This window comes from Lissotriton helveticus, chromosome 3_1 (genome assembly GCF_964261635.1).
Source record: "Lissotriton helveticus chromosome 3_1, aLisHel1.1, whole genome shotgun sequence".
Lineage (NCBI taxonomy): Eukaryota > Metazoa > Chordata > Amphibia > Caudata > Salamandridae > Lissotriton > Lissotriton helveticus.
Window position 1 is genome coordinate 117,416,240 of NC_136061.1, and position 24,258 is coordinate 117,440,497.

Here is a 24,258-nt window from a genome sequence, read left to right on the forward strand (position 1 = left end):
ATTCACTGTCAACACTAGAAAATGGCTACAACAGTTACAGGTATGTTAAGGCAAATTCTTAGAATTGCACGATATTAATATTTTTTTCCAGTGATCTGCTTTGCTATATGTAATGCACTTATTGCTAAGGGTTTCACACTCCCAATTCCGCAAAACATCCTTTCAGTGACTTTTGAAATCCTTTAGAATGTCATTGTCTTTTCGCACAGTTTGTAAAGTGAAGCTATAGGGTATGAGGTACTGTCATGAAAGACATTTAAAATCAAAGGAAAATGTAAAGGAATTAAGAAATTATCAAAATGTAATGCTAGAGCCTCTTATTCTAATAAGGTAGTTTACCACCTTGTTTGACCACTATCATATTACTCATAGTTAGGTATATCAATGGTTTGATGTAATATGTTCCTTATAAAACAGGGTCACATAAAAAGCATTGTGATTGTAAATTTTTGAAGTTTTTATTGAGTTCATCTTTAATATTTCAGGTCATAATTAAGAAAGGTGATATAACTTACTCACAAAACCATAAAGATAATCTATATGTTTTACACGTAGGAAATGAGATAAAGCTCATTGTTTCAGATAGAGGTAGCGGCCTGGTCACCACAACACTAGATAGAGGCTGGGGATTATAAACAACTTTGTCCAAAACCCTGTTCTATTGATTGGCAAATTCAAACATCTTATAACATCTAAAGCAGAAGAATTATAGTTACAAAGTGCAATCACATACCCATGTCTGAAATTTCAGTTGTTTATTGAACATTTCAAATAGAGATTTTCAAAATTATATCTGCATATTTAAAAGTGTGCATCCAAAAACAACCTTACTACTAACTCAAGCGCATTGGATGGCTAGGACACAAACGTTTCACCTAATGTTGCCAGATATTAAAAAAAAGCCTTTAAGGGAAGAAGGGCTTCCCATAAAATGAACTGTAATTGGAAACGTTATCACCATGGTTTGCGTGGTAAGCAAATTGAAACCGGTAACAGGGATCTAAGTTGTATGGCTCACTACAAGGAACGGATAGCAGAATGAGAGACAGCTCCTAAGGAACTTTCATGGGTTGAGCTTAGGAGCATTGTCAATCATGTGAGCTCAACAAGTCAGCACTCCAGTGCCAGACCAGGCATGACACCTGTGCTCTAATTGTATCATCCAGCAAGGCACGAGTCACAGTCTCATCACTTTGAAGGCTCGAGATGCTGCAGGGTGCTGCTGCTCAAGTTCATTCCTCGGCGAATTAAATGTGAAAAAACTGTTAGCAGGCTCTATTGTAGGGGAGGAAGAGGAGAAAAATGGCATAGATCGGAAATCTCCTTCGCCAGATCTCATTGGCAGTGTCTCGGATGGAAACTTCACTGCATTACCTAGAGGAGAAAGGGAAAAGACACAGCATATCAGCCATTAGTTGACCCTTCTGTTAAAACTATTTAGCTCATATTAGGATCTGAAACTTCTTTTTTTTTAAGTTTGAGTTTATTGAAATATAAAAAGTCAAAGACAGAAAATTAAGAAACAATCAAAAGTTATAACACAAGAAAAATCTCTTATGAATGTAAGCATAGTAAATATCATTAAGCAGCAAGGAGAAAACACAAGGCAATGTCTGGCAATTAAAGCATAAAGAGTAGACAATATAATCAGTTACTAAAAGTAATAAAAACATTGGGAAGAATCATGGTGGTTTTTGAACCTCATCAGTTCTAATTTGGGAAGTAGGTGTCGGGGAAGCAACCAAGGACAGATAATTGGTTAGAGGGAGCCATAAAAGATCTCGTTTAATTGCTAGGGAAATGGGAGAGACAAAATTGGTGTCAAGTCGGTGGTGAAAACAGACCGCATTCCACCAAGCACGAAAAGTGACTCCAGTAGCTTGTTTCCAGTTGGAGGTAATGTGATGAAAAGCAATAGCTATTAAGAGGTCTATCAGTTTGCACTGTTGTGGGGAATTGGCGAAAATATAGGAGAGAGAACCTAGAAAAATATTGTCAATGGAGAAAGGAGACTGAAATTGAAAAATATTTTGGAATTGGATCCATACTAGCTTCCAAAACTGGGAAACGGGTGGGCATTCGAACAGCATATGTTTTAAATCAGCAGAAGGGCATGGGCAGGACCAACAAGTAGAAGGAGTGTCTAAGGCGAAGGAGTAAATAAAATACGATTATAAATTAAAAATAAGATTTGAGTGGTGTTGGCAGCTCTAGAGTGTTAGACCTGTCAGCCATTTTGGGTGGTCCCTCCTACTTATTTATTTATTTTTGTCCCCTTTCTGACTTCCAATTCCTTTCATTTTTATGTCCACTTGACTTTTTGGTGTTGTCCTAGGAGTTAGGTGCGTCCTTGACCCTCTAAATTCCTCATAGGCCTAGAAGTCCCTCCTTTTCTAAGGGCAAATTTAGTTACACAAAATGGTGGCTGGTAACTGCCACAACTGATTACCTCGGGGACTGGCCCATAGACACATATGGGGAATCTAGAACCGTCTGGCCTGTTCTGGACACTTGAGGTTAGGGGTATATAAAGGCCAACTGTAGGGCGGCCATTTTGTCATCCAGAGAGGGTCAGCTGGAGTACAGGCTGTGGCGCAAGGTGGGGTAGGACATTCAGAGGGTGGACTTCTTTTTAAGGGTTGCCTCCTTACTGTAAACACCGCCCCTCTTCCTGCAGACCTGAGCCTGTTAGACTGCGTTCCTGTTGACCTTGGACAGGGAGTCCGTTCGAGCTAAAAAGGATTAGCCCCTATCCTGGGGTGGGCTTGAGGGATTTCTGGAGGAGTGGAGTTGTGTGGAGATCCGCCCCACTGTCCAGTATCTGAGAATTGGCTAGAACCTCGAGGAGCTCTGCAGGGCTGGCGAGAGGATTGAGGGAATTGGCTACCCCCCCCCCTTCTCTCTCTTTGTGTCCGCCTGCCGCCTGCTCTTGGCCCACCAAGTCTCCCCCTACCTATACTTAGGAGCGCAGCCGGGAAATCCTCCCCCCGCTCTTGGTAATCCTGGCGGAAAGAAACGCGACCACTGGGATGTGTCTCACATGCCCCGCAGCCCGGTTCTGATTGCGTGACAAGGAACAGTCAGAAGCTGCTGAGATAGCGTGGCGGAGCGAGTGACCGGGTGAGGCTGAGGTGGCGCGACTCTGCGCAGGCCCGGTGTTATAAACACTAACCCCGAAGGGGGGGGGGGCGGAGTATTAACGAGGAAGTGTCTGTCAGCGCGCAGGTCCGGAGGAGGGCCTCTGGTTGCCTGAGGAGAAGGGGGCGGCAACTGACTGGAGCCACTGCTCTCCCGCGCCTGCTCAGTGACGTCGTTTGCAGAGGAGTCGATAGAGACGACTCGAGGAGGAACTCAACGGAGAAGAAACCAGCGGAGCCGCTAACCCAGTGCGTCCCCCTCGGTGCCGGATCGGCTGTCACTCTGCCTGGCCAGCGGGGTAGACGCCGCTGGGGAGAGAGAGGGTCTGGTGGCAAGTATTGGTCTGCTGCAACTGCGCAGTGACGGCTGAAATAACCCGAAACTTCTGGCTTCAAGTAAGGAGGAAACTGGGGGCTGTTGTGGGTCCGGGGATTGATATCCAAAGGTCCCGGAAGGGAAACCCCCCCCTCATTTATTTTCTGGAAGCACTGAGGTGGCAAGACAGGGAAGATTGAGTCCAGGAAGCCATCGGGACTCGTGAAAAAGGGAACAGGTAAAGTAAAGAAGGGTGACAAAGCAGGGAAAAGAAAAAGAACACTGAACCCATTTTAATGCTGACATTGCCTGAGTTTGTTGCTTAACCTTTCCTTTTCAGGGGAGGGAAGGGAGAAATTACTCTGACTTCCCTTTGTCATTCACCTGATGTAATTTAGTTAAGTAGGGTTTAGTAATTAATTTACCATCTGGACCCATTTGGATATTCCCTTGTTCCTTTACAGGTGACAGACTCTGTTTTCTAATGTGCAAGACAGCTTAACCAAGAAAATGCCTTTATTATAGGATACTTAATGCTATGTTGAACCCATTGAGTTATGAAACAATGTATTGCTGAATTGATTGGGGGAGAATTACCTAATGTGAGTAGTGACAAAACAGTCAGATGAAATAAGCGAGAGTATACAAAAATCTTTTATAAAAGTGAACCGTATTTTCCTAAACTGGTGTAGCGTTATTTTTGAATGGATGGATGCTGAGTTACTGTAGGGTGTGATGCAAGCTTAACACTTTTGCCTTTAGGTTTGACCCTCCTTATCTGTGCCAGGCTACCCTATGTGGTCTGGAGACCCCAGGTCCAACATAATTGGTGTTCAGAGGTGGGATAGAGCTTGTGCTTGCGTCCACGTAGTGTACTCCACAGAGCTACACCTGGAGTTTTCTACTAGTGGACTCCCTAATTATATTTTTGTTTTTCCAAATTTACTCCTGGTGGTGGGTGGAGGTAGCTTGTAATTACCCTCTTAACTAATTTCTTCCAAGTGGCTGTCCCTGACTCTCATTGGCAAAATGGGATTTGTTCTGGAAGAATTGGAGACCTATACTGTGGCCCAACTTAGAGAATTTTGCCAAAATATGGGAGTGTTCTTCAAGCGTGGTGCTAAAAAGGGGGAACTCCAAACCAGCTTGAGAGCATGGGTGGCAGCGCACCCAGATGGGAAGGAGGAGGAAGAGGGGGATCTGGACACTGTCATCGGGGTGGATGGATTGTACCAACCTGAAGTGGGGAACCTACTAACGGGTCCTAGGACAGCAGTGTCTCTGGAAGAAGCTTGACCGAAGCTGAATTAGCCGACCGGAGAGAGAAAAGACAGCTGAAGTGGGAGTTAGCTAGGTTGGAAAAGGAGAGGGAGGAGCAGAGGATGGCTCATGAGTTGAAACTCAGAGAGGTAGATCTCAAGGCCCTACAAGCAGGCACTCCCAGTACTCCTAATGGTGGCAGCGAATCCAAAGATACAACCAGGGAACCCAGACCCTATTTACCAAAGGACGTAGTCGCCAGCTACAGTGCAGGGTATGACATCGCCAAGTGGCTGGCTGCCTATGAGGTCTCCTTAAGAGCCCATGGGATACTGGAGAAACACTGGGGGGGGGTGGCTTTTATAAATACATGCCTCCTGCAGGAAGGGATACACTATTGGCCCTAGAGCAGACCCACTACCCCACCATGAAAGTGGCGCTGATAAAATAGTTTGGACTGACTCCAGAAAAATACAGACAGAAGTTTAGGGGTAGTCACAAACTAGGCACACAGAATTGGGTGGATTTCTTGGACTATGCAAAGAAGGCATTAGAGGGTTGGGTACACGCTGCCTTGTGGGGTTGTATGACCTTATCCTCAAGGAGCACCTACTCGAGAAATGTTTTCCCGAGCTGCGACAACACCTGGTGGACAGCAAGCTGACCAGCCCCCGGAAGCTTGCTGAGGAGGCGGACATCTGGGCTAGTACCCGGGTGTCCTCAAAGGGGACTGGAGGGGATTCCCAAAGGACCGGACAGGGCGCTCCCCAGAAGAAAGAGGGGGGAGATAAAAAAGGGGAGTACTCGAAAGGTCCCCAAAACAATTTTCAGGGAAAAGGAACAGGATTCATTCCCAAGGCTAACCCGCCAAGAAACCCTCATCATGACCATAGTCAGCAGCCAAGGGTTGTCCGCTGCTATGAGTGTGGTGGGGTTGGGCACTATAAAGGTGATGTCAAGTGCCCAAAGAGACCACCCCCTCCCACTGGAGGAAAAGCCCCGGGAGTAGCTAGTGTAGTGCTCGGGGAGGAGTTGCCCTTAGATAAGGGGGGGGAGTGGGCGGGTGTCACCCTAGTGTCCCTGGGAGATCGGGAGATGGTTTCTAAGATCCAGGTGCCCTCAAATACTACTAAGTATGGGCAGTGGCTCACCATCAATGGCCAAAGAGGAGAGGCTCTGAGAGACACAGGAGCCAGTATGACTATGGTAAGGAGTCAACTGGTGTCTCCAGAGCAGGTGATTCCACATGTAGTCTACCCCGCCGCGATGGCTGACGGCAGATTGGGCCACTACCCTGTGGCCGAGGTTCCATTTGAGTGGGAAGGGGTTGCAGGTTCACTTTGAGTTGCCGTAAGCCCTGCCGTGCCAGTCGATTGTCTGTTGGGGAATGATATGGAGCACAATGCTTGGAAGGAGGTGGAATACCGGACTCATTCTGAGATGCTGGATACACCTGACTGGGCCTGTGCTAGCACAAGGTCCGCGACTACCCGGAGGGGGAGTTCGCTTGGGCTGGAGCCTGGAACAAAGGCCCAGCCAGCTGCCAAAAAGGGAAAGAACCGAGGACAGGAGAAGCCTGCCTGGGCATCCACGCCCCATGAGACAGATAGGCCACCTGCGGTGGTGGACCAGGAGTCCGTGGAGGGGGATGTTGTCTCCCTGGAGAACCTACCTATCCCTGCCGAGTGGCATGTGGGAGGAGGGCCTACCAGGGAAGAGTTTTTGTAAGGGCCAGAAGGAGTGCCCTACCCTTGAGGGACTGAGACGACAGGCCGAAGCCCAGGCAGCAGGAAACGTTACTGGGAATTATCATATTTACTGGGAGGATGGACTCCTCTACAGTGAACCTAAGGCACCCGTGCACGGTTCATCACGGGCCTTGGTTGTCCCTCAACATTACCGAGCCTTTTTTTTAGAACTGGCTCATGAAATACAATTGGCAGGACACTTGGGTCAGGACAAGACCTTTGCCCGGCTTGTCCCCCACTTTTATTGGCCTCAGATGAGGGTGGCATCCGACACCTACTGTCGGACATGTGTGTCTTGCCAAGCCAGTGGGAAAACAGGGGTGAAGCTGAAAGCTCCCCTGGAACCACTTCCTGTCGTTAGCACCCCCTTTAAAAGGGTGGGCATCGACATTGTGGGGCCATTGGATCCACCAACTACAGCTGGTCACAGGTTCATCCTGGTTCTGGTGGATCACGCCACCCGATACCCAGAGGCAATTCCTCTGAGGATCATTACTGCACCTGCAGTGGCGAGGGCCCCGATAGGGATCTTTACTCGAGTGGGTTTCCCCAAGGAAGTTGTGTCCGACAGGGGGACCAACTTCATGTCAGCTTACATGCGGGCTATGTGGAAGGAGTGTGGAGTTAACTACCGGTTCACCACTCCTTATCACCCACAGACCAAAGGTCTGGTGGAAAGGTTCAACAAGACCTTGAAAGGCATGATAAGAAGTCTGCCTGAGAGCCTGAGGAGGAAATGGGACATCCTCCTACCCTGTCTGTTATTTTCCTAAAGGGAAGTTCCACAGAAGGGAGTGGGCTTCAGCCCCTCCGAACTTCTGTATGGGCACCCTGTGCGTGGACCTCTCAGCCTGGTGAAAGACGGATGGGAAAAGACCCCCAGGTAGCTTCTCCAGGATGTGGTGAGCTACATGCTGGCCTTCGGGAGCCAAATGGCTAAGTTGTGGAAGCAAGCTTCGGACAACTTGGAAGCCAGCCAAGCAGTGATGAAGGAGTGGTATGACCACAATGCTCACCCTGTGGAGTTGGAACCTGGCCAGAAAGTGTGGGTGATGAAGCCTGGAGAGCTAAGTGCCCTCCAGGATCGCTGGACAGGTCCCTTTGTGGTGATGGAGAAAAAGGGTAAGGCTACTTATTTGGTGGACCTTAAAACCCCTCGACAGCCCCTACGGGTACTTCATGCCAATCGTCGCAAACCCCACCATGAGAGGCCCAAGGTCATCTTAATTATGGTGACTGATGGATCAGAGGAAGCGGAAAGCGAGCCTCTCCCTGATCTTTTTTCGTCTCAAGAAAAGGATGGGTCGGTGGAGGGAGTGATTCTTTCACCATCCCTAACTCCTGAGCAGCGAGAGGACTGCCGCCAGGTCCTGGATCAGTACTCCTCATTCTTCTCCCTTGTCCCGGGAAGAACCCACCTGTGTACCCATGATGTGGACACAGGAGACAGCCCACCTGTGAAGTCTAAGATCTACCGGCTGTCAGACAAGGTGAAGGCCAGCATCCACAGTGAAGTCACTAAGATGCTGGAGCTAGGAGTAATTGAACCTTCTAGTAGCCCCTGGGCCAGTCCGGTGGTTCTGGTACCAAAAGCTGCCCCACCGGGCACCACTCCAGAACTAAGGTTCTATGTGGATTACCGGGGACTGAATTCAGTGACCAAAACTGATGCGCATCCGATCCCTAGGGCGGATGAACTTATTGACCGGCTGGGAGCTGCCCAATACTTGAGTACCTTTGACCTCACTTCAGGGTACTGGCAGATCTCCCTTACAGATGGAGCAAAGGAAAGGTCAGCCTTCTCCACGCCTGAGGGCCACTACCAGTTCTGCGTAATGCCCTTTGTGCTCAAGAACGCCCCTGCCACCTTTCAGCGGCTGGTGAACCAGGTCCTCTCAGGGATGGAGGCCTTCTCTGCTGCTTATTTAGACGACATTGCAGTCTTCAGCAACAGCTGGGAGGACCATTTGTGTCACTTACAAGCTGCTCTCCAGGCCCTGAAACAGGCTGGCTTGACAATCAAGGCCAGCAAATGTCAGATCGGGCAGGGGTCGGTTGTGTACCTAGGCCACTTGGTGGGCAGGGGAACGGTGCAGCCCCTCCAGGCAAAGATTGAGGCTATCATGGCCTGGGAGCCCCCCAAGACCCAAACTGAGGTCCGAGCCTTCCTGGGCCGCACAGGATACTACCGTCGCTTTGTGAAGGGGTATGGCACTATTGTGGCACCCCTAACTGAGCTTACATCTAAAAAGCAACCCCGACGGGTAGTCTGGACGGAGGCTTGTCAGCAAGCCTTTGATAAGTTGAAACAAGCAATGTGTGCAGCACCAATCCTCAGGGCCCCTGATTTCTCCAAGGAATTCATTGTCCAAACGGACGCGTCAGAACATGGCATTGGAGCAGTGTTATCGCAACTCAATGAAGAGGGTCTGGATCAACCTGTTGTCTACCTGTCTAGGAGACTGCTTCCCCGGGAACAGAAGTGAAGTGCAATTGCACGGGAAGCCTTTGCGGTGGTATGGGCCCTGAAGAAGTTGCAACCATACCTGTTTGGCTCGCACTTCCTGGTTCAGACCGACCACCGACCCCTTCGTTGGCTGATGCAAATGAAGGGAGAGAATCCCAAGCTGTTGAGATGGTCTATCTCCCTACAGGGAATGGACTTCCGGGTGGAACATCGACCTGGAGTGGACCACGCCAATGCAGACGGTCTCTCTAGGTATTTCCTCGTTAGTGATGAGGACTCCCAAGGGGTTGGGTAGCTCTCCCCACTTTCAGCTGGGGGGGATGCGTGTTAGACCTGTCAGCCCTTTGGGTGGTCCCTTCTACTTATTTATTTATTTTTTCCCCCTTTCTGACTTCCAATTCCTTTCATTTTTATGTCCACTTGACTTTTTGGTGTTGTCCTAGGGGTTAGGTGCGTCCTTGACCCTCTAAATTCCTCATAGGCCTTGAAGTCCCTCCTTTTCTAAGGGCAAATTTAGTTACACAAAATGGTGGCTGGTAACTGCCACAACTGATTACCTCAGGGACTGGCCCATAGACACACATGGGGAATCTAGAACCTTCTGGCCTGTTCTGGACACTTGAGGTTAGGGGTATATAAAGGCCAACTGTAGGGTGGCCATTTTGTCATCCAGAGAGGTGTGGAAAAGTAAATTTTGCCATGTTCTGTGTCCCTACGTGTTCCCCATCCTATGTTGTATGTGCATGATTAATATGCATATGTTTTCTCCGTGATCGATTAAAGACGCAATTACAGTTGTGTCCATCTCTAGTATGCCAGTTTCCAGTTCTCGTGAAAGCTACGAGTATTAGGCCTATGTAAAGTTACGTTGCCACGTTTCTCAGTGTGCACGTTATTTCATTGTAAAATCCCCGTTTCTAGGCCTCAAAAGGGCCCGGACACCAGATTCAGCTCCTGTCTCCTGAGCCCTCGCTGAGGAGCGATACAGCCCCCACCTGTATTCCTGACCCTTCACTTACTTCCTGCCTCACAGTGCCCGGCTCGACCTGGCTCTCTGCCTGCTAGTCTGCCAAAAGTATGTTATGATTCTAGTTATCAGTCCAGCCCTCCTTCTCTGCATTCCTAAGCTACTGAATCGCATCAATAGTTTCCGTCATGGTCTAGCCTTTACGTCTCCATGTAAGAGAAATACTGTATTTATGGTCATTTAATATTCTTCAACACGCACTACATGTAGAATAATGCATGCACCAGTCTTAGTGTCTGTTAGCCTTTACCCCGATAACTTTTGGATTCTATCAACATGTTCTCTAAACATCAGATACTAGATGGTGTTTAGGTACATGTCGCCCTGACTCTCCAGACTTCAGTCTCTGCTCCTAGCGCAGAAGTCATAGCCCCCAGCTTCTCCTAGTAACACGTCATTGTCAGTTTGCGCGCACCACTAGGTTAGAGGTTCCAGCTCCTTAGGTAACCCCCTCCATGTTTCCGCCCCATTTTTATGACATATTCTGTTACGTTTACATCACATGTCTATGTTCACGCCTCTTGTTACACCTACTTTCACCCTTATCTTTCGCGACTGCTATTGACCACACCCACTGCTCCGCCTATTGTATGTACTGTAATGCAATTGTTTTAGTATATATACTTGTGCACTGTTATTAAATGTTACGCCGACTCCGATCCTGCCCCCGGCAGCGCTGCCATCCTAGTCCTGTGCAGGTTGTCCTGTTCCTGTCCTTATGCTGTATTAAACCTGCAAACTCCTACTACCTCGAATCTTGACTCTTATTTATTGAGCTATCTGTTATTACTATATCCAGTCAAAAATAGATCCGGTATTATTTATTTATATACCACATAATGGCGCCCGAATAGGGACTTGCCCTTTCCCCACGCACCGGTGAAGCCACGCAAGCCCCCTGATCCTCTGCAGCCGTGACGGAACCATACCGGCCACGTGCAGATATTTCTGCTTCAAGTATCCCTCAGGCCCACGGAGGAGACGGAGGTTGCGGTCCAGCATCCAGACGAGGCGGTGGAGGAACGCGGCGAGTCCCGACCAGAGCCCAAGCCGAGAGTCCAAGGTCCGAGGTATCCGGAGGCCCACCCGTAACAGAAGTCCGAAGTGTGTCCGTCCGGCGTCGTAGCAGTCCAGTCCAGTCCGAGGCCTTCCGTTCTTGCTGCCCGGTGAGTACCGTTGCTGGGGTAGTATCTAGACAGGGTCAATCTAATTGACTCTGGTCCGTGGGTTTGGTGGTACACAGATCCAACACGAAGTGTCCACTTAGGTGGATGCGGGTCCTGACGCGTCTCTTTATGAGACCGGTAAGTTTCGTACTGTTTCAGCAGTGCATCTAGTTTCTGTTCTAGTCAGTTCTGTTCTCGAGAAAATTCATGTATTCTGCTTTCAGTATTCCAGGTAGTATTTTGTCAAGACTGTTATTTTAAAATGTCATTCATGTATTTTAATGTCGTGGAATGAAAGTGGTGTAATTATCGTGTTCATTGTGTATTGTATTGTGTCTAGATTACAGTCCAGTCATGCCTTTGTTTTCCAAACTACGTCAGTTAAAAACTAGAAAAGGTCTGTTAGAAGAAGCAGTTCCTGTCCCGCCTAGGGACAGTCCAGGTCATTTTATGTATCAAAAGCATGGCATAAGTGACATATTGTATCTAGACTTATGGGTGGAGTACACCAAAGAGTTAGAGGAAAAGTATAGATGGCCCGTATCAGGTACGTGGGATGCCGAGTGCATCATGCGAGTAGAAGAAGCATTATGGAAAAAGAAAGCCAGACAGTCACAGAAAGATGCCATCGAGTTATGGCGCAAAGAATCTCATAAAAGAACCGAAAAAGAAATCAGAAAGTCAGAATTAAGTAGAGAATCCATAGAAAGAGCCCAAGAAAGGGAATTAATCGAAATAGGTGAACGAGTTAAAACCGAACAGTCAGACAGACAGAGGAATGCCCTCATTAAGGGTATGTATCCTCTTCTTGCCGAGGGCTTGCCAAAAGCGACCCCGGAGGCATCCAGTAATTTTCCGCCACCATTAGTTCCGACCAAGCTACGTCACAAACCGACCGCAGCTGATATTTTTATCTCGTCCTATTTGGACGACACAGTCCCAGAATATGCAAATCCTGTTCCGTCAGTTCCTGTAAATGATGAAATTCCTGCTCCTCCAGTCACCAGGGCACCTGTTGCAGTACCTGCTACGGTACCCCCGGTCCAGCCCGTAGTACAACTTCCCGCCACATCAGTCACTCTGCCAGCACGAAGAGTATCAGTCGACGATTCCAGTTTAGGGGCCGCAGGAGGAGGTCCTCCTGGTACCCCGCCGCCACACCAACGTGTAACGTTAGTCGAGTTACATGAACGTGCGTTACAGCGTACGCCCAAATATAAGTCCGTTGCAGAAATCCGACGAGCTCTTACTGAATGCCGCTATGATCCAGTCACAGGCGATGATAGTACGGTTATATATTCCATACGTGTAAGACGGGTGACCGGGTATTTGGACACCCTACCGGATATGAAAGAAGATCTAGACAGAATATATCGTTTCATCCGTACAGGGGATGATCCAGAAAGTATTGGCGAAGCCATGTCTCAAAGGAAAGCTGAGATCCAGCTCATGATATTAAAATTTCTGATTAATTGTTTAATAAGGGAACAAGATTATCCGACCAAAGATCCGGCCGAAATGAGAACCCTGACCAGGTGGAGTGATAATATAGCCGAGGGTAAGCACAGAACCATCAGTAGTATAGAGAGTATGTACAAGAAAATTCGTAAGGAAATAATAAGGTTACACGAACAACGTAAAACAGCACAAGTAAGTGAGAAAGAGAATGACTCTCCTACCGAAGAGGTAGAGGACGAGAATCCCGCCAGAATAGCATATGTAGGTAAATCTAGATTTCCAGGCCGACATTTACGCCTAGAACACAAGAAAGTCTTTCATCATCCAGCACCAGAACAAGGCTCTCTAGAACAAGTGTTTCAAGCTACCGATCACATTCTGAAATCACGAATCGGTTATAGTGAGTTAAGTACTATGCATAAACAAGAACTAGTCCGATCAGCAGTCCGATGGGTTACTGATTCTACCACTTTTCCAGACGAAATAGTGGCACAAATGTTTCTGAAACTGCCCCCAGCCGAGCAGCGACTGGTGGGTATGTATATGATTCAGCACCTCATTACATTGTATGAGGGTCAACATTCTGATCCAGGTCCGTTACATGATGTCCTGAACGAGTTACTCCAGTATAGATGGAAAGGTTTAGGTACCGATTTAATTAGTGTCATTCTAGAACAGCGTCATAAATATAGTATGTTTTTGAACCCGCATTTTGTTCACGTCTCACCTCCAGAAAGTAAACCGTTTTACATAGATAGACAGAATCCGTTACGAGAAGTACACCCAGTCAGGACAGCAGATGGTGAAATGCAACGAGTATTTGTTTACACCCCGATTACAAAGATGGAACTCTTAGAGATGAAGAAATTAATCCCCTGTCACGACAAAGATCCAGCAGGGTTCCACCGAGAGTTAAAGGACATGCTCCGTATGGGAGAATATACGTATCCAGATATTATTAAAATGCTAAAGGTCCTGTTGCCCGCAGGGGTATACGAAAAACTCAAGGAAAAAGAATGGGAGGTGGGAGAGAAAAAGATCGATTGGGCAGTTCTAGAAGCTGAAGATAAGATACGAGTACCAGGTACCGGTCTTGGAGAGAAATGTAAAGAATTACCAGAACTGTTAATACAAGTTTTGCCCAGATTGTTAGCCACTAAAAAGGAAGACTGGGATGCAATCTCAGCCTGTAAACAGAAACAAGATGAAGACACTAGTGATTTTTATTCTAGATTTGAAAAATGTTTCATTATAAACAGTGGATTGAAGACGAGTAGCGAGTCATACCCTCATCTTTTTGTTACTAAACTAGTCGAGAATTCAAGTCCACAAGTTAAGAATCGAGTTTATTAAGTCGAAAGTACATGGCAAGCTAGTACCCCGTCCCAGATGTTACAGATGCTCCAGTATCACCAGAATAGAATCAGAGAAGAGCAAGAACACGAGAGAAGACGTATGAAAGACACGAAAATGAAAGTACTAGTTGCACAATCTGTTCCACAAGACAGTCAGAAGAGGGGTCCGAATCAAGCCAGTCATCCTGCAGCTCCCGTTAAAGGGACATGCAATTATTGTAAACAGCCAGGTCATTTTATAAACGAGTGTGCAGTTCTGAAACATAATATAGCCACTGGTAAGACTAAAGAAAGACCACGTCCGCCTAGACAAGAACAAGTTTCACAGACTTCTCAGCCACAGAATGCACAACAGACAGTTCCAGCGCCGCAGCCTATCGCTGCAACACAGCATGTTACACAGCAGATGTACCAGTATGCTCAGACAGAGTATCCAGAGTACCAACAATACTCATGAAACAGCCTAGAGAGGGAGGTAGGCTTGCCTCTCATCGAGATTCCTGTAGATCAAGAAGGTCCCTATATTCATAGTCAAATATTAGGAAAAGACAGAAAGTTTCTGATTGATACAGGGGCAAGTAGGACTACCATAAGTCACGACGAGGTTCCAGGGGCTCCGCTCTCAGGCTCTAGAAATGTTTCCCTTGGATTTTCAGGAAAGCCTATTGTAAACGAGATTTCAAAGCCAGTTATTCTAGAAGTAGGTCCATTGTCCCGCACTACTGATCTATTACTTACAAAATCATGTCCAGAAAATCTGTTAGGCATTAAGACACTGAAAGAACTAGGTGCAGTTATTTGCTGTTCCCCAGAGGGAATACGTTTGTTTTTACGTGACTTCAAGGGTCACTATGTATTACGAGATTTTGATCCGAGATTGTCTAATGTCCCGCAGCATCTATGGGCGCAAGGTCCAACTGATGTAGGTTACATGCAAATCACACCCCATCGTGTGACTCTCAAGCACGGTGTAGTGTTACCACGAATCAGACAGTACAGATTACCACCTGAGGCTGTAGCGGCCTTATCTAAAATAATTGACGAGCTCATGGCTCAAGGAGTAGTTGTAGAAACTGACTCCAACGTATGTAATTCTCCGATCATTCCAGTCATGAAACGTACTGATCCAAATGCACCCCCAGTATATCGATTAGTGATTGACCTTCGAGAACTCAATAAATGTATTATTCCCCAGTACCCAGTTGTTCCAGATATTTCATCCCTGTTGACAGCCATTGATTCTGAGGCAATATTCTTTACCGTAATTGACCTCAAGAACGCGTTTTTCAGTGTCCCCATTCATCCGGACAGCCAGTACCTTTTTGGTTTTTGTTTAAATGGAAGGAGCTATAAATTCACACGAGCTCCTCAAGGTTTCACAGAAAGTCCTAGCATTTACAGTCAAGCACTTAAGAGACAACTAGACAACATTCACATGCCAACTGACACTGCCCTGCTCCAGTATGTCGATGATCTACTGATCACAGCCCGTTCTGAACGTGCTTGCGAGCGAGCATCACTTACAGTCTTGTATTTCCTTGCCGAGATGGGGCACAAGGTGTCCCCTTCAAAGCTTCAATTCTGTGTCCAGCAAGTGATCTACTTAGGCCACTTACTGTCCAAGTGGGGTAGACAGTTGACACCCGATCGTATCCAGTTAATAGCGAGTCTTCCTCAGCCCAAGACACAGAAGGAGGTACGTGCTTTTATCGGCCTTACTTCTTATTGCAGACAATGGATTCCTCAGTATGCATTTCTAGCCAAGCCACTGATACAGTTAACGACACAGGAGGCAGCCGTATCGACTGTCCTCCCTTGGACATCTGAACATACACTTAGCTTCAATGAGTTAAAGAAAGCTCTATGTCAAGCTCCTGTTCTAGCTACACCAAACTACAGTAAGCCTTTTACACTTTTTGTTACAGAACGTGATGGTACAGCATTATCTGTTCTCACACAAGATCAAGCAGGACAATACAAGCCCTGTGCTTATTTTTCGAGCACATTAGATCCAGTAGCCCAGGCTCTGCCTGCGTGCCTCAAGTCAGTTGCAGCCACAGCACTAGCTATCAGACAAAGTGATTCCATAGTATTAGGACACTCCTTGACAGTACAAGTTCCACATTCCGTGGAAGTTCTTTTAAACCGAACACAGACTCAGCACTTGACAGTTGCACGTTTAACAGGTTATGAACTGACACTGTTCCAGCCACACATAGAAATCAGACGCTGCAACGTTCTAAATCCCGCTACACTGTTACCGTCAGTTAATTCGAATCCTGCCACACACGACTGTGTGGAAGTAGTTAACACTATGACTAAGCCAAGACAAGATCTGACAGATATTCCATTACCAGATCCAGATCTGACACTTTATGTGGATGGTTCATGTATGAGAACAAGTACAGGAGAACTAGTAGCCGCGTATGCAGTGACTACTGACACTGAAGTTATAGAAACACACCGTATTGACACCCTGTCTGCTCAAGCAGCAGAGCTAGTTGCTCTGACACAAGCCTGCATACACGCCAAGAACCTGAAAGTCAATGTTTACACAGATTCACGCTACGCATTTGGAGTCGTACACGACTTTGGAGTGCTCTGGCAGGAGAGAGGTTTCATGACTTCTCATGGAACCAAGATTCAGCATGGTCTCCTTATTCAAGCTCTGTTAGACGCCATACATTTACCGACATCCATTGCCATCATGAAATGCAAAGCACACACGAAAGTTACAGACATTATTTCCCAAGGTAATGATCTAGCAGATCGAACAGCCAAGCTTACAGCACAGACTCCAGACATGTCAGTTAATCCGACACAGACACATACTCCAGATCCGACTACTAGTATGACAGTTAAGGACCCCACTCAAGATGTCATAGATATCCAGTTACATGCTACTCCCGATGAAATCAAGAAATGGTCCGAACAAGGAGGGGTCCAGACAGATCAGGGATGGGTAACGAAGGGAAAAGCCACATGGTTTCTCCCCGACTCAATGGTTCAAGTCATTATCAATACCGCACATAGTCCAGCACACTTAGGAGAAAAAGCCATGTTAGACAGTATCCAGAACATTTGGTTTAACAAGCATTTACGAGCTGCAGCCAAGCAGAAAGTCCGTACCTGTATGATATGTTGCCAGTTTAATCCAGGTAAAAGTGTCCCGGTGGAACAAGGTGGATTCCAGCCCCCTGACCACCCTTTTGAAGCCCTCCAGATGGATTATATTCAGATGGAGCGATGTCGAGGTTTCAAGTATGTCCTTGTAGTTGTATGCGCTTTGTCCAGGTGGACAGAAGCATATCCAGTCCCAGATTACACAGCCGCGACCACTGCCAAGCAGTTGGTTCGTGAATTCTTCCCCCGCTATGGACTCCCTAGGGTCGTATATTCTGATAACGGCCAGCCATTCTCATCTGAACTGATGAAACACGTTTCCCTGTTGTTAGGATACCAGTGGAAGTTCCATTGTGTACGCCATCCTGAAGCAGCCGGTCTAGTAGAGAGACATAACCAGACCCTGAAAATCCGCATTGCTAAAGTTTGTAAAGAGAAAGGTGTGGACTGGCTAGTAGCTCTGCCAGTCGCTCTGTTTTATATGCGCATGGTCGCACATTCCAGATCAGGTCTGTCCCCGTACGAGGTCGTTTTTGGCCGCCCCCCGAATATGTGGGGTACACCTAGACCCCGAAGTATTACAGATGTTTCAAGTAATATGCTGACAGATTACCTAGCTTCCTTGATGTCTGCCCTACACTCTTGTCGTTCACAGGTTGCCGCCGCATTTCCAGACAATACCGAGGTGGCACCGCATGAAATCGTTCCCGGAAGTCTGGTTCTCGTAAGGAACTTTGATCGTTCAAGTCCGCTGGAGCCCCGCTGGAAGGAGCCCAAGCAAGTCCTCCTGGCCACCCGTACTGCCGTCAAGCTGGAAGGCAGGAAGGGCTGGGTGCATTTGTCGCATGTAAAGAAGTTTTATGGACTAAAGACTGTTTCCAAGAACATTTCCGAGGATTTTAAAGACTGCCAAAGTACTATTCTCAAGGACTGTCCCGCAAAAGACACTGATTCAAAACCCTCCCTGTTAGAGAAAACTCCGCAGCAGGAGTATAAGTTGAAATTAAGGTCTAGTAAAATAAGTCAGCCAGTTTGATTGTCTAAGTCCTCCCCTAGGTGAAACGGTTAGACCGGTTTCTGACATGTATAAAATAGACCCCCATAGAGAGAGAGTTAGTGAGAACTCTAAAAGTTGCATTATTATTTTATGTTTCCTGCTATATCTCAGCCTTATGATTACCTGCACGAGTTATGCATTGCATTTATGTTTTCCAATTTCTCATGTAAATAAGTCTTCTAATACTACAGTAGAGCATACGTTTAGTGATCTGCCTCCTCATGAACTATCTTATCGTCTTGCTATGCGAAATAATTCCTTTATCCGCATGTTACATTATTCACACCAGACCAGCAATGCCACTAATTGTTGGGTGTGTGGTCGACTCCCCCCTTTCCAGACACCGAAGGGAGTTCTGCCACTCTTTCCTTATCCATTTTCACATACTGGTTCGTGTGGAGCATGGTCCACGTTAACGTCATCCTCAACTGATATGTCCTTCCTGAACAGTACATGTTTTCCAGACAAGCAAGGTCTTCCCCACAGAACAGGGTTAGATCTAGAAAATGAAGTTTATAATTTGGGTAATTATTCTTCGAATTTTATGGTCCTGAATGTTCAGTCTGATTCTACTCCAGACTTACCTGCTATGTCAGTACTACCAGTCAAAGGCGAATTATGTGTCAGAAATAATGGTTCCGTACATGTAGGACATAGTGATTGTACTACTATTGTCAAGTATAGTGACAGTGGGAAATCTATTTTCAAAGCTTCACGTCATTCTTATTTTGTTTGTGGTCAGACCGCATATGTTCGTCTGCCCTTCGATTGGGAGGGAACTTGTTACATTGCCTTCCTACTGCCACCAGTTTTTCTAGCCCCACCTGACTATCATAGGAACTCCCACCTAGTACATACTAGACACAAGAGAGACCTCCCGATTGTCGATTATACTGAAACTGCTCTAGAACAATACATAGATATCAATAAAGGTGTCTTTCCCTACTTAGGTACTGTCGTGAATAGTAAATTGATACGTAGATTGACCAGAACACTTGAAGCAGTAGTGATTGAGACTACCTCTGCTCTAGGTAACTTAACCGAAGAGCAATCTTTTATGAGAATTGTCGTGCTCCAGAATCGTCTCGTCCTTGACGTCATACTGGCCGATAGGGGCGGGGCATGTAGAGTCATCGGATCTAGTTGCTGCATTTTCATTCCTAATAACGCACCGTCCGTTTATTCAGCTATAACCAGACTGCATAAAATTGCCCATCTGTTACACCAAAATCCAGGCACCTGGACATGGTCCGGTTGGTTCTGAAGTATAATTTCTGCCTGGGGATGGAAAGTGTTGTCCTTTCTAGGTATTGCAGTAGCGATCACATTCAGTTGCTGCCTCTGTATACAATGTGGCCCTGCGATTTGCGGCATTTGTGCTACCTCTTGTATTCCTAGTCCCAAGTCCCGTCCTAAATCCCGTTCCAAGACAATTCGAGACGAGCAAATGATACTTTATGAGATGATAGATGGTATCATGAATATTGATGTTTCCTGATGGAAACGTAGTGACAAGGAGGGAATGTGGAAAAGTAAATTTTGCCATGTTCTGTGTCCCTACGTGTTCCCCATCCTATGTTGTATGTGCATGATTAATATGCATATGTTTTCTCCGTGATCGATTAAAGACGCAATTACAGTTGTGTCCATCTCTAGTATGCCAGTTTCCAGTTCTCGTGAAAGCTACGAGTATTAGGCCTATGTAAAGTTACGTTGCCACGTTTCTCAGTGTGCACGTTATTTCATTGTAAAATCCCCGTTTCTAGGCCTCAAAAGGGCCCGGACACCAGATTCAGCTCCTGTCTCCTGAGCCCTCGCTGAGGAGCGATACAGCCCCCACCTGTATTCCTGACCCTTCACTTACTTCCTGCCTCACAGTGCCCGGCTCGACCTGGCTCTCTGCCTGCTAGTCTGCCAAAAGTATGTTATGATTCTAGTTATCAGTCCAGCCCTCCTTCTCTGCATTCCTAAGCTACTGAATCGCATCAATAGTTTCCGTCATGGTCTAGCCTTTACGTCTCCATGTAAGAGAAATACTGTATTTATGGTCATTTAATATTCTTCAACACGCACTACATGTAGAATAATGCATGCACCAGTCTTAGTGTCTGTTAGCCTTTACCCCGATAACTTTTGGATTCTATCAACATGTTCTCTAAACATCAGATACTAGATGGTGTTTAGGTACATGTCGCCCTGACTCTCCAGATTTCAGTCTCTGCTCCTAGCGCAGAAGTCATAGCCCCCAGCTTCTCCTAGTAACACGTCATTGTCAGTTTGCGCGCACCACTAGGTTAGAGGTTCCAGCTCCTTAGGTAGCCCCCTCCATGTTTCCGCCCCATTTTTATGACATATTCTGTTACGTTTACATCACATGTCTATGTTCACGCCTCTTGTTACACCTACTTTCACCCTTATCTTTCGCGACTGCTATTGACCACACCCACTGCTCCGCCTATTGTATGTACTGTAATGCAATTGTTTTAGTATATATACTTGTGCACTGTTATTAAATGTTACGCCGACTCCGATCCTGCCCCTGGCAGCGCTGCCATCCTAGTCCTGTGCAGGTTGTCCTGTTCCTGTCCTTATGCTGTATTAAACCTGCAAACTCCTACTACCTCGAATCTTGACTCTTATTTATTGAGCTATCTGTTATTACTATATCCAGTCAAAAATAGATCCGGTATTATTTATTTATATACCACAGAGGGTCAGCTGGAGTACAGGCTGTGGCGCAAGGTGGGGTAGGACATTCAGAAGTGGACTTCTTTTTAAGGGTTGCCTCCTTACTGTAAACACTGCCCCTCTTCCTGCAGACCTGACCCTGTTAGACTGCGTTCCTGTTGACCCCGGACAGGGAGTCCGTTCGAGCTAAAAAGGACTAGCCCCTATCCTGGGGTGGGCTTGAGGGACTTCTGGAGGAGTGGAGTTGTGTGGCGATCCGCCCCACTGTCCAGTATCTGAGAATTGGCTAGAACGTTGAAGAGCTCTGCAGGGCTGGGGAAAGGATTGAGGGAATTGGCTACCTCCCCCCCTTTCTCTCTCTTCGTGTCCGCCTGCCGCCTGCGCTTGGCCCACCAAGTCTCCCCCTACCTATACTTAGAAGCGCAGCCGGGAAATCCTCCCCCACTTTTGGTAATCCTGGCGGAAAGAAACGCGACCACTGGGATGTGTCTCACATGTCCCGCAGCCCGGTTCTGATTGCGTGACGAGGAACAGTCAGAAGCTGCTGAGATAGCGTGGCGGAGCGAGTGACCGGGTGAGTCTGAGGTGGCGCGACTCTGCGCAGGCCCGGTGTGATAAACACTAACCCCGAAGGGGGGGGCGGAGTATTAACGAGGAAGTGTCTGTCAGCGCGCAGTTCCGGAGGAGGGCCTCTGGTTGCCTGAGGAGAAGGGGGCAGCATCTGACTGGAGCCACTGCTCGCTTGCTCAGTGACGTCGTTTGCCGAGGAGTCGATAGAGACGACTCGAGGAGAAACTCAACGGAGAAGAAACCAGCGGAGCCGCTAACCCAGTGCGTCCCCCTCGGTGCCGGCTTGGCTGTCACTCTGCCTGGCCAGCGGGGGAGACACCGCTGGGGAGAGAGAGAGTCTGGTGGCAAGTACTGGTCTGCTGCAACTGCGCAGTGACGGCTGAAATAACCCAAAACTTCTGGCTTCAAGTAAGGAGGGAACTGGGGGCTGTTGTGGGTCCGGGGATTGATATCCGAAGGTCCCGGAAGGGAAACCCCCCCCTCATTTATTTTCTGGAAGCAGTGAGGTGGCAAGACAGGGAAGATTGAGTCCAGGAAGCCATCGGGACTCGTGAAAAAGGGAACAAGTAAAGTAAAGAAGGGTGACAAAGCGGGGAAAAGAAAAAGAACATTGAACCCATTTTAATGCTGACATTGCCTGAGTTTGTTGCTTAACCTTTCCTTTTCGGGGGGGGGAGGGAGAAATTACTCTGACTTCCCTTTGTCATTCACCTGATGTAATTTAGTTAAGTAGGGTTTAGTAATTAATTTACCATCTGGACCCATTTGGATATTCCCTTGTTCCTTTACAGGTGACAGTCTCTGTTTTCTAGTGTGCCAAGACAGCTTAACCAAGAAGATGCCTTTATTATAGGATACTTAATGCTATGTTGAACCCATTGAGTTATGAAACAATGTATTGCTGAATTGATTGGGGGAGAATTACCTAATGTGAGTAGTGACAAAACAGTCAGATGAAATAAGCGAGAGTATACAAAAATCTTTTATAAAAGTGAACCGTATTTTCCTAAACTGGTGTAGCGTTATTTTTGAATGGATGGACGCTGAGTTACTGTAGGGTGCGATGCAAGCTTAACACTTTTGCTTTTAGGTTTGACCTTCCTACTCTGTGCCAGGCTACCCTACGTGGTCTGGAGACCCCAGGTCCAACATAGAGGCACTATGAATTTTTGACCAAATCTTATCCCATAAGGTGGGCATGGCTACGGAGGCAACCAAGATGGCTGCACCCGCTTAGAGCTTCGCCGATCGGGCGATTACACCGGCCACGATCCTGCGATGTGAGAGCCTCTTCAGGGGTGTTTTACAGTCCCCAAAGCTCGCAAAGCCCTGCTGCAGCGACCGATGCCGCCATAGCTGGGTGCCGGTGCCCGATACCAGCTGTGCCCGTTTCGGGCCTGCCATCCGCCATGTTGGTGTTGCTGAGGCCGAGGTGAGTCCGCGCCCCTAGCCGCCCCCTTCCCCGGTCCTCCTCCTGGTTCCCACCCGGCCTGCTCGGGTGACCCGCTCGCTGCCTGCCGCTCCCTTGCCCGGCCCCCGCCGCCGGCGCATGTATTCTGGCCCTCGGGCCTGCCGCGCTGCCGCGGGGCCTCGGGCAGGTGGGCTGGCCGGCTTCGCGCTCCGGTCTCCGGGGTAGTGTTGTGGGTCGTTAGTGGTGGTACGGGTTGGGTCGGGGTTAGGGGGTGGTCGGTGCCTGGCTCTGTCCCCCCTTGGCGCCGGGTGGGCGCTCCGCGACCGCCTGAAGGGTCGGAGCTCCTCTGGGCCCTCCTCCTTTCCGGTCTGGGGCCTCGCTTGGTTCACCTTTGGCCCTGCCTGCCCGGCTAAGCTGACTACTGCCTTCCCTGCTGGTTTCCCGTCTTTGCCATATGGATGGTCCTACCTGCTCCTCTTCCCTTCCTGACCTGGACGCTGCATGACTTGGCCGTCCGGTGTCCGGAGGCCTGCTGTCCACCGCCTCTCACCGTGTGCTGCCTCCTGAGAGCCTCTTGGATATCCTACCATTGCTCTGCTGGGGAATACTGGCCCAGTGTGCCGCGTTCTCACGTGTCCTTGTCTCGGATGCACTGGGGAGTCCCCTGGTGACGCACTTTGGAATGCCATCATTTTGGCCACCATCATAGCTGTTGCGACCATCCCGCCAAGATAGTCAAGAAAGACCCTCGACAGCCTAAGATCCAATTTGACAAGACCCCCGGGGCCATGGCGGACCCTGCCGCGGGCACGACTGTCGCCTGGCTCAGAGGCCCTGGCCGCTGCCATGCTCGCCAAAATGAGGGCGGGATTCAAGGCCCTGGACACTCGATTTGATAATCTGGACAAAAAACTTGCTGATGTGAGTTCCAAGATCCAGGGTCATGATCGCAGGCCAGATGTGGTGGAATATAGGGTGTCAGATATTGAGGACGGGGCCTCCACCTCTCTAAAACAGCTAGAAAGAATGGAAAAGATCCTTAAAGAGGTGGCTATAAAGAACGAGGATTTGGAGGCCAGGGGGCGCCACAATAACATTCGTATTCTGGGCGTGCCGGAGACGACAGCTACTGGAAAAATGGATATATTTGTAGAACAGCTCCTCTCTGATTTGTTCGGTAGGGAGTCCTTCACCCAGGGTTTCGTGGTTGAATGTGCACATTGATCCTTAGGTCCTCGCCCCAGACCGGCCTTGCCTCCCAGACCAATTGTGGCCAGACTTATGAACTTTAGAGACCGGGACACTGCCCTTCGAGAGGCCCGTGAGAGGGGTGAACTCCAATGGCAAGGTAACAACATCTCCTTCTTCCCGGACTTTACTGCCATGGTCCAGGAGGCCCGGCGCAAATATCAGAGTGTCAAGACCATGCTCAGGAATCTGGGTCTTTGATATGGCATGCTCTATCCTGCGCGCCT

The 24,258-nt window shown here is 47.9% G+C and overlaps 1 protein-coding gene across 6 annotated transcripts in view; it reads right to left on the bottom strand.

Annotated features, from left to right (window-relative positions):
- Window positions 1–433: 433 nt before the first annotated feature.
- CCNB1IP1 (cyclin B1 interacting protein 1) overlaps window positions 434–24,258 on the bottom strand; it is a 347,622-nt gene continuing 323,797 nt past the window's right edge. For 4 of the 6 annotated variants that reach the window (XM_078679341.1, XM_078679340.1, XM_078679339.1 and 1 more), the window contains one exon: window positions 434–1,374. In XM_078679341.1, the coding sequence (XP_078535467.1) occupies window positions 1,178–1,374 (197 nt within the window). In that variant the 3' untranslated portion in view covers window positions 434–1,177. The remainder of the gene's footprint in view (window positions 1,375–24,258) is intronic. The other 2 variants (XR_013608570.1, XR_013608569.1) reach the window with 1 other exon arrangement.